Raw genomic sequence first — 14568 nt, 5'->3', positions numbered from 1 at the left:
CAGGGTTTATTGAAGAAAACCTGTCAGCGAGCAGGTTATGTTCACAGAGTCTGTTACCATGGTGACTGACTCAGAGTTTCCCTCATCTCAGGGTTAACTTACTCTGAGTTTTCACATAACCCGCTTTCTGGAATACCCCTCTGCAGACTCACTCATCACACTGTGCAGTTTCTTACCCTGCTGAACTCGTCATCTTCATCATCGAAGGTGAAGGCTTTAAACTTGGAGCTGTTCCAGTAGTCTTCCTCGTCTGCTTTACTCTTCATCATCTGGACACACAGCACATACTTTATTTAACCTGTCGACGCAAACAGGAACAATAAAGCCACGTTTCTGTCCCTGTCACTTCCTCCAGGACCTGCACGTCTCCATCTGTCCAGGTGTCCTCAGACTCTGACTCGATCGAACAGGTGTGTGTCGTTCACACATTCAGCAGATCAGCTGTTCACAAGCAGCCTCAGTCACACACATCAACAGACTGCTGAGTACAGTGTGTGTTCACTGCATTTTGAGTTTATTTTGTATGCCTTTATTGTATTAACTGTGTATTTCCTGTGTATTTATTATATATTTCCTGTGTATCATGTGTGTGTTACCTGTGTATTTACCGTAGGTATTTCGTGTGTATTTATTGTGTATTTTGTGTCACAGCTGGAGGATTTTGTCTGTCTGACAGCAGGAGGCTAGTTAGCATGCTAGCAGGGTAACGGATAACGTCAGAGTTTAAACCAGATGTAACTATTTGTTTCACGTTGAAAAAAAGCGGGAGCAGTGACGTCATAAACGCGGACATTTATCCTGTGTATTGATCCGACAGATGTTGTGTTTAAAACTGATACTCGATCAGAATCGATCAGCTGTTTTTACCTTCCGTTGCAGCAGCTCCTCTTCTTTGCCGACGGAGGTTTGAGTACTTCCGGCCGCGCGGAGGCTGCTGGGAGTTGTAGTGATCCGGAGCTGAAAAACAGCGGAAGTCGTCAGAGTAAAGCTCCGGTTTAAATTGAAAATATTTATTAAAGTCAAATATTATGAAACACTTTGATGAGGAAAATAAACAACAACATTTTTATCTTTTGAACAGAAGAAACCGACGCGTCTCTTTCAGGAGCTCAGTCACATTTATCTCAGATTACATGTTTAATTTAAATTTAAGTACAAATGATACAACATAATAAAAGAGTAAATAACACATTACATGGTGATGTTGGAGAGAAGTAGACAAAATACAATTTAACCCTTAAATATAGACCAAACTCCTAAAATGTTTTAATGCTGTTAAACCACGTGACTTTGCTGGTTGTTTTACTTTGAAAGGCATTACAGGAAGTAGTTAAAGTGACAGTGTGCAGCTGGTTTTAAGTTTCAGCTGAAGAGGCAGAGACTCAGGAGACGATCGGAGACTGTTAGGGAAGAAGTACTGCAGTGAGAGTACAGTAAGTGCAGCAGGAATACTACTGTAGTACTTCAGTCAGTAGTACTTCAGTACTTCAGTCAGTAGTACTTAAGTACTTAAGTCAGTAGTACTTCAGTACTTTAGTCAGTGGTACTTCAGTCAGTAGTACTTCAGTACTTCAGTCAGTAGTATTGCAGTACTTTAGTCAGTAGTACTTCAGTACTTTAGTCAGTAGTACTTCAGTACTTCAGTGCTCGTGGTACTCAGTCATGGCTAAATGGGGACAGGGAGATCCTCGATGGATCGTTGAGCAAAGAGCCGACGCCACCAACGTCAACAACTGGCACTGGTCTGTTGTTATTATTATTGTTTGTTATTGTTGTTGTTGTTTACATGTCTTTAAAAGTGGATCAGAGAGAAAAATTAAACTTTGAATGTTTTTAACAAACGTTAACAGATCTGCAGTTAATCTGTAATTATGTCTGTATACACAATGATATATGTATGATATATATATATATATATATATATATATATATGATGATATATAGACTACACAGTGTATAATAATGTGTGTGTGTGTGTGTGTGTGTGTGTGTGTATATATATACACATATACATATTATATAGAAACATTATTTACTGTGTAGTATATATGTTGTGTGTATAACAATGTAATATAACAACAAATGATATATACACTGTACAGAAGTGGCTAATGAAAGTGAGTAAGTGCACATCATGAACGTGGCAACACAAATGAACCAGCTGCTGATAGACCCATCCAGAGGGGATGACCCAGGGACTGACAGTCCTGATCATGAAGGATCCAGAGGGGATGACCCAGGGACTGACAGTCCTGATCATGAAGGATCCCCATAAGGGCGCGGCCCCATCCAACTACTGGCCAATACCCTTCCTCTGTACAACATGGAAGCCCCTGTCAGGCATCATAGCAGCTATGATGAACAGGCACATGGTCTAATACATGAGCGGAGGCCAGAAAGGAATTGGTAGCAACACCAGAGGAGCCAAGCACCAGCTACTGGTCAATAGAGCAGTCACCCAAGACTGCAAGACCAGGCCGGCAAACCTGTGCACCACCTGGATCAACTTCAGGACAGCCTTTGACTCAGTGCCACACACATGGATGCTGGACTGTTTGGAAATGTCCGACATCTAGGGTCCAGGATCTACAGCAATGACATCGTAATGTCATTCAGACTAGATAAGTGTGGTTGGATGGTATCAAAGAGAAGGAAGATGATCAGAACCGAGGAGGTTGAACTACCAGACAGCAGCATTACTGATGTTCAGGACAACTACAAATACCTTGGGCTCCCGCAGGCAAATGGGAACCATGAGGAGGCCTCAAGGAAGTCACAGCCAAACACCTCCACAAAGTAAGGCAGGTCCTGAAAAGTCAGCTGACCAGAAAGAACAAGGTCCGAGCCATCAACACGTATGCCTCGCCACTCATCAGATACCCTGCTGGTATAATAAGCTGGTCAAAGGAGGAGATAGAGGCCCCTGATATCAAGACCAGGAAACTTCTCACAATGCAGGGAGGGTTTCATCCCAAGTCCAGCACCCTGAGACTGCACACTAAGTCTGGCACCCTGAGACTGTACACTACGTCCAGCACCCTGAGACCGTACACTGAGTCCAGCACCCTAAGGCTGTACACTAAGTGGTACGAAGGGGTCTGAGGACTGGTGAGCATCAGAGCCACTGTCCAGGACAAACCAACCAAAATCCAGGACTACATCAGGAAGATGGCCCCCAAAGATGAGCTGCTGAGTGAATACCTCAGGCAGCAGAAGAGGAAGACGAACCATCATCATGGCGTGTACCACCGACAGACTGAAGAAGAAATCCTAGCAGTGTCTGGAAAAGGCTGGACTGAAAGACAGCACAGAAGCACAAATCATGGCAGCACAGGAACAGGAACTTAGTACCAGATCAATAGAAGCAGGGGTCTACCACAGCAGACTGGACCCCAGGTGAACCTGAGGCAGTTCAGACCATAACAGCAGGATGTAAGATGGAGGCAGGAAGAGCGTACATGGAACACCATAACCAAGCGGCGGGCATCATGTACAGGAACATCTGCACCGAATATGGGCTGGAAGTCCCAAGGTCGAGGGACAAACAACAGAAGAAGGCAGTGGTGATCGATGACAGCAACATCAGGAAGAAGGAGAAATACCAAGGGCTGAAAGAGGAGCTGGAAAAGATGTGGGGAGTAAAGGCAACAGTGGTGCCAGTGGTTATGGGAGCACAGTCCTAGCAACAGACAAGATACTGAACCTTCAAACTCCCAGGACTCTGTAAGAGGACCTGAACCATCCCCATGAGAGGGGATATATATATATATATATATACATATATATATATATATATATATATATATATATATATATATATATGTATATATAAATAAATGTGTATAGTTTGACATACACACTACACAGTATATAACGTGGCTCTGATTGTTGAAACAGTTTTAAGAAAATAAAAATATCAGATCTTTGTTTTTATTGTTTATAAACCAAATGACATTATTGATGATGATGATGATGATGATAAAAGTCAGTGGATCAGTTTAGTCATGTCACATGAAGAAGAGTCTAGTAAATTCTGAGCGTGTGTGTGTGTGTGTTATTTTCGGACTGCAAAGTGTGTGTGTTACCTGATCCTCCGCCTAGTTCAGCTGTTCAGATATTTTTAAACACTTTTTTAAACACAGCCAGCTGGAGGACAGCCTGTGATGTCAGAGGGGGCGGGGCTGTAGTTGATGTGTGTGCGTTCATCTGGTCAGTGATGGTTTCATTCAGAAATCCACTGCTCCTCCTGCCCCTCAGGACAGAGCGTGATGTCAGCGGCTGGTCCTCGGAGCGCCTCCGTCAGCTGCTGCTGGCGGTGCGGGTGGAGGGACCTGAGGGCGCCGCCCAGCTGACCGACATCAACAAACTGGAGGGCGAGGCGTCCATCAACAACCGCAAGGGAAAACTCTTCTTCTTCTACGAGTGGCAGCTGAGGGCCAGCTGGCTGGGTCAGTGATGATGTCACTGATGATGTCAGGCCCACTGATGACATCACACTACCGTCATGTTACATAATAAACTGTATTAAAGAAACATAACGGATACCTGCCGTCTTCCACAGGGACGTCCAGTGCCGGATTGAAGTACCGAGGAACACTCGACGTGTCCAACCTGTCAGACGAGAACGACATGGGCGACCTTGACGTGAGTCAACAACTTCTGATCATATTGATGACTGTATTGATCACTGTATTGATCACAGTATCGATCACTGTATCAATGATCATATTGATGACTTTGTCCCCGCCCAGATCTCGGTGTCTCTGAGTAAAGACCAGCCCGACACACCGCTCCTCAACCTCATGAGGAAGAGTGGCGATCAGGAAGTCCGGAGGGTTCTGGGCGATTACGTCCTTCAGCTCAAGTCAGGTCTGTTACCCAGAATGCAGCAGGACTGACAAATATGAGCTGATCCCCTTAGTAACCTGAGCAACCTCTGACCTCACAGAGTTCAGTCAGGGGATGATTCTTCCCACCGCCGACCAGCTGAAGCCGCCTCAACCTCAACCTCAACCTCAGCCTCAGCCTCAGCCTCAGACCCCGAAACAGATGATTCAGATCCAGACCAGTAAACCGCCGGTATGCATCCAGGTGCTCAGGTGAGTCAGGTGTGGATGTGACCTCTGACCTCTTTGTATTCTCCTACAGAAAAGCTCCGTCCCCAAGTGCTCATCTAGCCCTGCCCCCTGCCTCGAAGGTGTTCGAATCTCAACCTGCAACTTTGACCTGAAGGAAACTTTCCAAACGTCTCCTGATGAGCTGTACCGGACCTTCATTGGCCAGGAGGTACCAAGACTGACCAAGACCAGGTCTGAGCAAGACCAGGACCGACCAGGACTGACCAATACCAGGGCAGACCAGATCAAGACAGACCAGGACAGACCAGACCACAGTTAACACTCTCTGTCTCCGCAGTTTGTGCAGGTGTTCACGCGCTTGGCGGCGACAGTGGACGGTAGGCGTGGAGGGAGGTTCCAGATGTTGGACGGGAGTGTCAGTGGAGAGTTTACACAGCTGGTGAGGTCACAGCTGCTCAGCCAATCAGTGCTAAGTTGTCACATCACCATGGTAACCACACGTTGCTCTTGCCTGCAGGTACCGGACCGGAGGATCGAGATGAGGTGGCGGTTCAGGACCTGGCCCAGCGGTACGTCTTCCTGTGATGATGTCATGAGCCCTCTCCACCGCTGCGTTCAGGGACAATCTGACATCTGAACTTTGTGTGTTGTCGTCTCTCCATCAGAGCACTACGCCACCATCAGTCTGGAGCTGGAGGACAGAGGAGATGAGACAGAGCTGAGGATGGAGTGTCGAGGAGTTCCTGCGGGGGAGGAGGAGTCCACCAGCGAGGGCTGGAGGCGGTTCTACTTCCACGCCATCAAACAGACGTTTGGATACTGAGAGAATCTGAGACACTGAACCCTCAAGCTCGTCTGACAGGCAGACTGAGTCATGATGTGTCAGCATGAGGTAAACCTGTTGACAGGAACAGTCCCAAACTTTAGTCCTGGTCTATCCTGTGGATTCCTTCAGGGAGTCCCTCAGGGAGGATTCCTGGAGCCTCTCGTCTCTGTTAAACCTCAGCAGAATTAAAGGAACAGTCCCGCACTTTAGTCCTGTTCTCTGTCTTACATCAGTCTCATCTCTGTGGATGCAGACAGACGTGCGGGACGTGGTTAGCCTAGCTTAGCATAAAGACCTGAGGAAGAGGAAACTCTTTGACTCTTCATCCAAAGTTAAACAAAAAAACAACTCAACTTAACGATTGTCTGAAGTGTTGGACTGTTCCTTTAAAATCTGATCTGTTGTATGTGACAGAATCACTGTGTGAATAAAGTTTGGATTGTTTGAATGTGTTTGTCTTCCTGTCGTCAGGACCAATCACAGTCCGGATTATTAACATCAGAGTGGCAAAAATAAAATGTGATTTATGTAGAAAACAAGTTCATCGACAGTGGAGGAGGAAAAATATGAAAATAAAACATCAGCAGAATTAAAGTTTTATTTTTTACTTTCTTTATTCTGTCTTTGTTTTTTCTTTTTTCAGAACATATTTTTATTTTATATTTCATTCAGAGAAACAAACACAAAGTTAAAATACACAAAATACACACATTCATAAACACACGAGTAAAGGACTGAAGGAGACGAAGAGTTAAAAGCCGACAAGTCGTCAGAGGAATGTGAACGATCAGATTTACATTGAGACACAAACTTTACTTTTTACAATATAAACAACACGAGAACCTCAGTGTCACAAAATCCATTATTACACGGCGCTGCCTTCTGATTGGTCAGTTCTAGGTCTGTTATTTCTGACTACAGACGGACTGTTGCTATGGAAACAGTTGTGATCGTAGACCCTGTAGGAAACAATAAAATCATTTTGAAATAAAATGATTGATTTATTTAAAAACTAGCCGTGTAATAATCGGGATGATGATCAGCGAGCGGCTCAGTGCTGTGAGGTTATCCGACAGTGACGAGCCGCTCGCTGATCATCATCCGATCAGTCGTCAATTAAAAACAAATCAGAAGTTAAAATATAAAGAAAAAAAAAGATTTTGGTTTCGTCTCAGTGACAACTGAACATGTTTAGTTGATGATCAATATTGTTTATTGATCTGTGACACTGATCGGTCTCAGCGGAGCTGCCTCAGTCTGACGGGACGGAGAGTTCATTCACTGGAGGTCAAAGGTCAGCAGGGCGGAGCTAAAAGACTTCCTCCTCCTCCGCCTCACAGCCATAATCTGGAAAACACAATCAATCAATCAATCAATACTCTCAGACCTGACACACCTGTTTTCAAAAAAATTAACATCTTAAAAACTTTATTTATACTTCTGTGTTAAAAGTTAAGGTTTATAAATCTCAGATCTTTGCAGCTGTTTCCTCAGATATGATCTGTATCTGTATCTGGTTCATATTTCACACTGTCTGGGTTCATTGATTCTGCTGTGCTGACTGAGGTCACATGACCTGTGGAGGATTTACTACGAAGATGAGACGTCAACACGAAGCGACCACGAGGAAGAACAGACAGAGGTGAGCCTGCGTCTCCGACCTCTCCTTCCTCTGGGTTTTCAGAATAAAAGCGTGAACTGACCTCCTACAAGCTGCAGAGCGCTGACACACTCCTCCACCTCCACCTCTTCCTCCTCCTCCTCCTCCTCTTCCTCCACTGCCACAGTGGCTGGAGCAGGAGGGGCGGAGCTGGTGTCAGGTTCAGGTTCAGGTTCAGGCGTCGCTTCAGGTGCAGCCTCTGTTGTTGTATCTGTTGTCATGGTGACGGGGTTTTCGACCTGAGAGGTGAAATGTGTCCAGGTTAAATAATTCACTCACACTCTGCATGTATATCACATGTATGTGTTTATGATCACATGTCTGTATCACAGAAATAAGATTATTTGTCATCAACCGGCACAGTGACAACGGTACACATCAAAATGGCCGCCGTCTGACCGTCCTGCTATGTTGATTTGAATCAGAGTGTCCATTCTACTGTCATTGTATTTCTATGGTCTGTGGAGTCAGGTGTGATCAGGTGTGGTCAGGTGTGGTCAGGTGGAGTCAGGTGTGGTCAGGTGTGGTCAGGTGGAGTCAGGTGTGGTCAGGTGTGGTCAGGTGGAGTCAGGTGTGGTCAGGTGGAGTCAGGTGTGGTCGCTGACCTGGACGGCTGTCTTCTTCCTCTTTGAGCTGGAGGACAGGAGGAGGCGGACCCTGGAATAAAACACATATATTTTTATTATCGATTGATCTGTTGAGAGTTTTTCTGATTAATTGATTAATCATGTGACCTGTGAAAGATCAAAGAGTCAGTGTGTCGTATTAAATTATTCCGTTTCAGTTTCAGTTCACTGCGATATAAAAATGATAATCCTCAGATTTGACAAACTGAAATGAACAACAAATAACTTCAATTCGATTATCGATATAGTTATCGATTAATTTTCTTGGATTGATTAACTGATTAATCGTTGAAGCTTCAGTCTGCCTGAGAGTAAACACACTGAAATGGTATCAAAGACAATCTGAATGTTTGAGGAGAGAAATCTCAACATGTAAAATCTGACATGGAGAGAGGGCTGAGATTATAGATGTATAGTAAACATTTTATATAGATTATACACAGATTACAGATTATATGACATACAACACGTACATTATCTATTTATTAAATATATTATGTTTATAGATTACAGAGCATTACTAGAATATAAACACATTATAATTATATATAGATTAAAGATCATATAAACTATAAGATATATATCTATATATTATTTGGATTACAAATGGACTATAAAGCATTTATAGATTATATAAAGATTATAGAACATACAAAAAATATACAGATTATAGATTATATAGAGGTAAAGGAGCGTTCATATATTATATATAGATAATACATATATCATAGAGCATTTATAGATTAAATAGATTAAATAAATGTACAGAATATATAGAGATTAGAGGTTAAAGAGCATATAGATTATATATAGAACACAGATTATAAAGCATTTGTAGAGTATATATATAATAGAATATAAATAGATATAGATTATATATAGATTATAGATTATATATTACATAAAGCTTGTAAATCATTTATAGAATATATAGAGATTATACAGCATTTGAAGAGTAAATATAGATTATAGATTTTTAGAATATGAAGCATTTATCAGTTATATAAAGATCGAAAAGATGTATATACAATATAGTATACAGATTATTGATAATGTATAGATTTTATATCATATACAGATTACAGATAAAGTGTATTATAGATTATATATATAATCTAGAGATTATAGAGCATTTGTAGAGTATATACAGATTATAGATTATAAAGTGATTATAGACTATTTGGAGTGGAACTAGATTATGGATAATGTATAGATTGTGACAGTGACTGATAGTACCTCTTCCCCATAATGTTAGTGTTAGCCGCTAAGTCTCGGTTAGCGTCGCTGTTCTTCCTGCGGCGGCGGCGGTTGAGTCTTTTCCGTGTGGCGGCGACAGTGTCAGAGGAGGCTCTGCTGGGACTACTGCCCCCCCCACTTCCTGTCCCTCGACTGTTCAGGTCTCTGAGGACGTCATAGTTGATCTTACTGGAGATCTTCTTCTTCTCCAACATCCTCTCGATCGCCTCGCCCGCCGTCGACGCCTGAATCTGTTCCTTCTTCTTCTTGGACTTCTTCGGCTGGACACAGAATTTTTTTATTTTATGTTTATATTATTGGTATATATATGTACCCTCAGGGCACCGGGCCCTCAGGGGCCTCAGGTCAGTAATCCAGTCTTGATCCTCAGTGGACCCAGGACAGCCCCTGGACTCCAGGCTGGGACACCCTGTTCTTCACACAAACACACTCACCTTCTCTTTATACGTCCCCTGTTCTTTCTCCTTCCTGATCCTCTCCTCTTTCTCTGTGGACACAAACAGTCATTAATCCATCACACTTATGAAGATGATGATGATGATGATGATGAGAAGGAGGGGTCTTCCTCACCTTTCTGCTCTTTCAGGTATTCGGCGTTCTGTTTCATCCACAGCTCTGTCTTCACCTGGACCTCCCGATCGTTCAGGATGTACTGCAGCAGAAAATCAGAGTCAGAAGAAGACACCACTTCCTGTTCACTCAACCTTTCACAATAAAAACTACCTTTGTAAATCACAGAGAGATGACATCACAAACAGAGAAATGAACCACAGAAGAAGTCAGGACAGAAACACAGAGCTGACTGATCAATTGAATGAACTGACCTTATCAATCTCCTGATCGTCGATACCGTTCAGGTCCAGCTCGCCACTCTCTGACTGCTCGTCTGTAAACACATGATAACCACCACCTCACCTGTTTACCACCTGGCCATGAATCCATGATGAGGTAATGGTGAGGTAATGATGATGAAATACGTACCGTCTGGGTTCTCGCCTGTCTCTGACTCGGTGAAGGTCTGGAAGGTCTGTTGGAGGCCGAGGCTGGCGGCGCTTGGCAGCTTTCCCAGGATGGAGGTTAGAGGGGCGGCCTGACGCTGATGGCCTGCCCCCTCATTGTCTGGCCCCGCCTCCTTCTCGCTGTCACCTGTCTTTTTGCCCCGCCCCTCCTCCTCTTGGATCACCTGACACAGGAAGTCCTGAGTCAGGTGTTGGGCGGCAACTTGGAGCTCGGCGTCATCGACCTCTGGTACCTCAGGTTCAGAGCTGGAGGACAGAACCTCAACGTCCTCGGGGTCTGAAAACCAAGAATGAAAGAGTAAATAAATGTTGTAGGTGTTGAGATGGACTCCGCTGACTCAGGACCAGTACAGACCGATTTCTTTGGCATAGGCAGCGTAGATTCCTCTGAGTTTAGGACGGCTCTTTTCCAGCTCAGTCTCAATCTCATCTTTGTAGCAGCTGATCTCTCCTGACGGGAAAGAATGACCGAGTTTAGTCCTTTAAATCTTTTTAAATAATTCTTTTAGTATCCTTTAAAGTGTCCTCAACAATTCCCCTTTCTTTAGTGCCCTCTAAATTGTCCTAAATGATAACCCTAGTGTCCTCTGAAGTGTCCTAAATGATCCCTTTAGTGCCCTCTGAAGTGTCCTAAATGATCATCTTAGTGCCCTCTGAAGTGTCCTAAATAACTCCTTCAATGCCCTCTGAAGTGTCCTAAATGTTCCCTTTAGTGCCCTCTGAAGTGTCCTAAATAACTCCTTCAGTGCCCTCTGAAGTGTTCTAAATGTTCCCTTTAGTGCCCTCTGAAGTGTCTTAAAGAACTCCTTCAATACCCTCTGAAGTGTCCTGAATGACTCCTTCAGTGCCCTCTGAAGTGTTCTAAATGTTCCCTTTAGTGCCCTCTGAAGTGACCTAAATAACTCATTTAGTGCCCTCTGAAGTGTTCTAAATGTTCCCTTTAGTGCCCTCTGATGTGTCCTAAATATTCCCCTTAGTGCCCTCTGAGGTGTCCTAAATGTTTCCTTTAGTGCCCTCTGAAGTGTTCTAAATGTTCCCTTTAGTGCCCTCTGAAGTGTTCTAAATGTTCCCTTTAGTGCCCTCTGAAGTGTTCTAAATGTTCCCTTTAGTGCCCTCTGAAGTGACCTAAATAACTCCTTTAATGCCCTCTAAAGTGTTCTAAATGTTCCCTTTAGTGCCCTCTGAAGTGACCTAAATAACTCCTTTAGTGCCCTCTGAAGTGACCTAAATAACTCATTTAGTGCCCTCTGAAGTGTTCTAAATGTTCCTTTTAGTGCCCTCTGAAGTGTCCTAAATATTCCCCTTAGTGCCCTCATAAGTGTTCTAAATGTTCCCTTTAGTGCCCTCTGAAGTGACCTAAATAACTCCTTTAGTGCCCTCTGAAGTGTTCTAAATGTTCCCTTTAGTGCCCTCTGAAGTGTTCTAAATGTTCCCTTTAGTGCCCTCTGAAGTGTCCTAAATAACTCATTTAGTGCCCTCTGAAGTGTTCTAAATGTTCCCTTTAGTGCCCTCTGAAGTGACCTAAATAACTCCTTTAATGCCCTCTGAAGTGTTCTAAATGTTCCCTTTAATGCCCTCTGAAGTGTCCTAAATGTTCCCTTTAGTACCCTCTGAAGTGTCCTAAATGTTCCCTTTAATGCCCTCTGAAGTGTCCTAAATGTTCCCTTTAGTGCCCTCTGAGGTGACCTAAATAACTCCTTTAATACCCTCTAAAGTGTTCTAAATGTTCCCTTTAGTGCCCTCTGAAGTGACCTAAATAACTCCTTTAATGCCCTCTGAAGTGTCCTGAATGACTCCTTCAGTGCCCTCTGAAGTGTTCTAAATGTTCCCTTTAGTGCCCTCTGAAGTGACCTAAATAACTCTTTTAGTGCCCTCTAAAGTGTTCTAAATGTTCCCTTTAGTGCCCTCTGAAGTGTTCTAAATGTTCCCTTTAGTGCCCTCTGAAGTGTTCTAAATGATCCCTTTAGTGTCCTCTGAAGGATCCTAGTTGAATCCTTAGGCAGAGGCAGCAACTGACCTTCGACTTCGTCCAGCTTCCTGGCCAGCTCGTGTTCCAGCTGCAGAAGAAGAGGACAGTGAAGATGATTGGTTTGTTTATTGATCATTGGTTGTCAGCAGCCAATCAGAGAAGGAGGGATCTACCTGCTGCATCTTGGCTTTGTGCTGTGCAGCGGTGAAAGAGGGTGGATCACATTCCTGCTCCAGATCTACTTTCATGAACTCATCAATGGTCAGCTGACTGGTGGGCGTGTCCTCAAACTCTGTTAACCTGCAGGACCGGAGAGGACGCTGTGATCTGCTGTGATCTAATATGATCTGCTGTGATCAAATATGATCTACTGAGATCTAATATGATCTACTGGGATCTAATATGATCTGCTGTGATCTAATATGCTCTAATATGATCTGCTGTGATCTAATATGATCTGCTGTGATCTAGTATGATCTGCTGTGATCTGCTGTGATCTAAAATGATCTAATATGATCTGCTGTGATCTAAGATGATCTGCTGTGATCTGCTGTGATCTAAATTGATCTAATATGATCTAATATGATTTGCTGTGATCTAATATGATCTAATATGATCTGCTGTGATCTAATATGATCTGCTGTGATCTAATATGATCTAATATGATTTGCTGTGATCTAATATGATCTAATATGATCTGCTGTGATCTAATATGATTTGTTGTGATCTAATATGATCTACTGTGATCTAATATGATCTACTGTGATCTAATATGATTTGCTGTGATCTAATATGATCTAATATGATCTGCTGTGATCTAATATGATTTGCTGTGATCTAATATGATTTGCTGTGATCTAATATGATCTGCTGTGATCTAATATGATCTGCTGTGATCTAATATGATTTGTTGTGATCTAATATGATCTACTGTGATCTAATATGATTTGTTGTGATCTAATATGATTTGCTGTGATCTAATATGATCTAATATGATCTGCTGTGATCTAATATGATTTGCTGTGATCTAATATGATTTGCTGTGATCTAATATGATCTGCTGTGATCTAATATGATCTGCTGTGATCTAATATGATTTGTTGTGATCTAATATGATCTGCTGTGATCTAATATGATTTGTTGTGATCTAATATGATCTAGTATGATCTGCTGTGATCTAATATGATCTGCTGTGATCTAATATGATCTAGTATGATCTGCTGTGATCTAATATGATTTGTTGTGATCTAATATGATCTACTGTGATCTAATATGATCTAACGTGATCTGCTGTGATCTAATATGATCTAATATGATTTGTTGTGATCTAATATGATCTACTGTGATCTAGTATGATCTGCTGTGACCCAGCTCAGCGCTCACCTCTTCCTCAGAGTGGTCTGGCAGACCTTCACCACGCTGATCACATCTTTGACTGTACGACGAAACTTGTGCATCCGAGCCGCGACCAGAAGAGCTGCAGAGGAGGAGGAGGAGGAAGGTAAATATGAAGGGTAAATATATGGCTGTTGAGGTTTTTGTTGCCACGATACCGGCGGAAATGTCATACCTGCTCCACAGAGTCCAGATGGTCGGCGCCCCGTGTGCATCCAGTCCCTCTTCATCCTCTGAACCAGACGAAGAGCCGTCATGGAAACCTCATGAGTCTTCACGCCAAACTCCAACATGTGAGCAAACCGAGGGATGTACAGGCAAGGGTCTGAGGAGGGAAGGAAGGAGAGGAGAGGAGAGGTAGAGGAGAGGAGAGGAGGTCTTTAAGTACTGGGGAGGAACTTATGTTAACGTATGTTTTTTATTTGGTCACCGCTGGACGTGCTGACGTATTGCGGTAAGCGAGTTGTCATTTCCGGTGTTTCTGTGACAGCGTCTCTGTACTGCTCTGGTGAATTCTACTAGCCTGCTTTCTCACTTCAGTTGCTTTAATGTTGCTTTAACGTCTACTTCAAGTCATGATAATAATTTATTTGAGGAATTTCAGTCAGGATTTAGAGTGCATCATAGCACTGAGACAGCACTAGTTAAAATTACAAATGACCTTCTGATTGCTTCAGACAAAGGACTTGTCTCTGTACTTGTTTTATTAGATCTTAGTGCGACGTTTGACACAATTGA

At 43.1% G+C, this 14568-nt stretch overlaps 3 protein-coding genes across 4 annotated transcripts in view; 1 reads left to right on the top strand and 2 right to left on the bottom strand.

Moving 5' to 3' along the window:
* Positions 1 to 953, bottom strand: part of vipas39 (VPS33B interacting protein, apical-basolateral polarity regulator, spe-39 homolog) — a 9566-nt gene extending 8613 nt beyond the window's left edge. The window contains exons 1-2 of the mRNA XM_050057480.1: positions 868 to 953; positions 177 to 269 (exon numbers count right to left, since the gene is read on the bottom strand). Of these exons, the coding sequence (XP_049913437.1) occupies positions 177 to 269 (93 nt within the window). The 5' untranslated portion in view covers positions 868 to 953. The remainder of the gene's footprint in view (positions 1 to 176; positions 270 to 867) is intronic.
* A 395-nt stretch (positions 954 to 1348) lies between these two features.
* On the top strand, positions 1349 to 6947 carry LOC126398295 (activator of 90 kDa heat shock protein ATPase homolog 1-like). 2 transcript variants are annotated; one of them, XM_050057511.1, is made up of 9 exons: positions 1349 to 1742; positions 4258 to 4448; positions 4562 to 4644; positions 4752 to 4869; positions 4949 to 5079; positions 5149 to 5309; positions 5416 to 5517; positions 5596 to 5647; positions 5744 to 5882. In XM_050057511.1, exons 1-8 carry the CDS (start codon positions 1663 to 1665, stop codon positions 5618 to 5620), a joined length of 891 nt encoding a protein of 296 aa, XP_049913468.1. In that variant the 5' UTR covers positions 1349 to 1662; the 3' UTR covers positions 5621 to 5647; positions 5744 to 5882. The 2 variants fall into 2 exon arrangements, with proteins under 2 accessions (XP_049913468.1, XP_049913466.1); XM_050057509.1 differs by having other exon boundaries at positions 1352 to 1742; positions 5149 to 5286; positions 5744 to 6947.
* Positions 6948 to 7087: 140 nt separating this feature from the next.
* brf1b (BRF1 RNA polymerase III transcription initiation factor subunit b) overlaps positions 7088 to 14568 on the bottom strand; it is a 36832-nt gene continuing 29351 nt past the window's right edge. The window contains exons 7-19 of the mRNA XM_050057455.1: positions 14006 to 14155; positions 13819 to 13912; positions 12609 to 12735; positions 12484 to 12523; positions 10822 to 10917; positions 10429 to 10743; positions 10272 to 10333; positions 10018 to 10099; positions 9882 to 9934; positions 9427 to 9707; positions 8170 to 8221; positions 7608 to 7803; positions 7088 to 7251 (exon numbers count right to left, since the gene is read on the bottom strand). Of these exons, the coding sequence (XP_049913412.1) occupies positions 7214 to 7251; positions 7608 to 7803; positions 8170 to 8221; positions 9427 to 9707; positions 9882 to 9934; positions 10018 to 10099; positions 10272 to 10333; positions 10429 to 10743; positions 10822 to 10917; positions 12484 to 12523; positions 12609 to 12735; positions 13819 to 13912; positions 14006 to 14155 (1586 nt within the window). The 3' untranslated portion in view covers positions 7088 to 7213. The remainder of the gene's footprint in view (positions 7252 to 7607; positions 7804 to 8169; positions 8222 to 9426; positions 9708 to 9881; positions 9935 to 10017; positions 10100 to 10271; positions 10334 to 10428; positions 10744 to 10821; positions 10918 to 12483; positions 12524 to 12608; positions 12736 to 13818; positions 13913 to 14005; positions 14156 to 14568) is intronic.

This window comes from Epinephelus moara, chromosome 12, assembly GCF_006386435.1.
Source record: "Epinephelus moara isolate mb chromosome 12, YSFRI_EMoa_1.0, whole genome shotgun sequence".
Classification (NCBI taxonomy): Eukaryota; Metazoa; Chordata; class Actinopteri; order Perciformes; family Serranidae; genus Epinephelus; species Epinephelus moara.
Note: the sequence above shows the minus strand (reverse complement) of the source record. Positions and strands in the feature narration are given on the sequence as shown.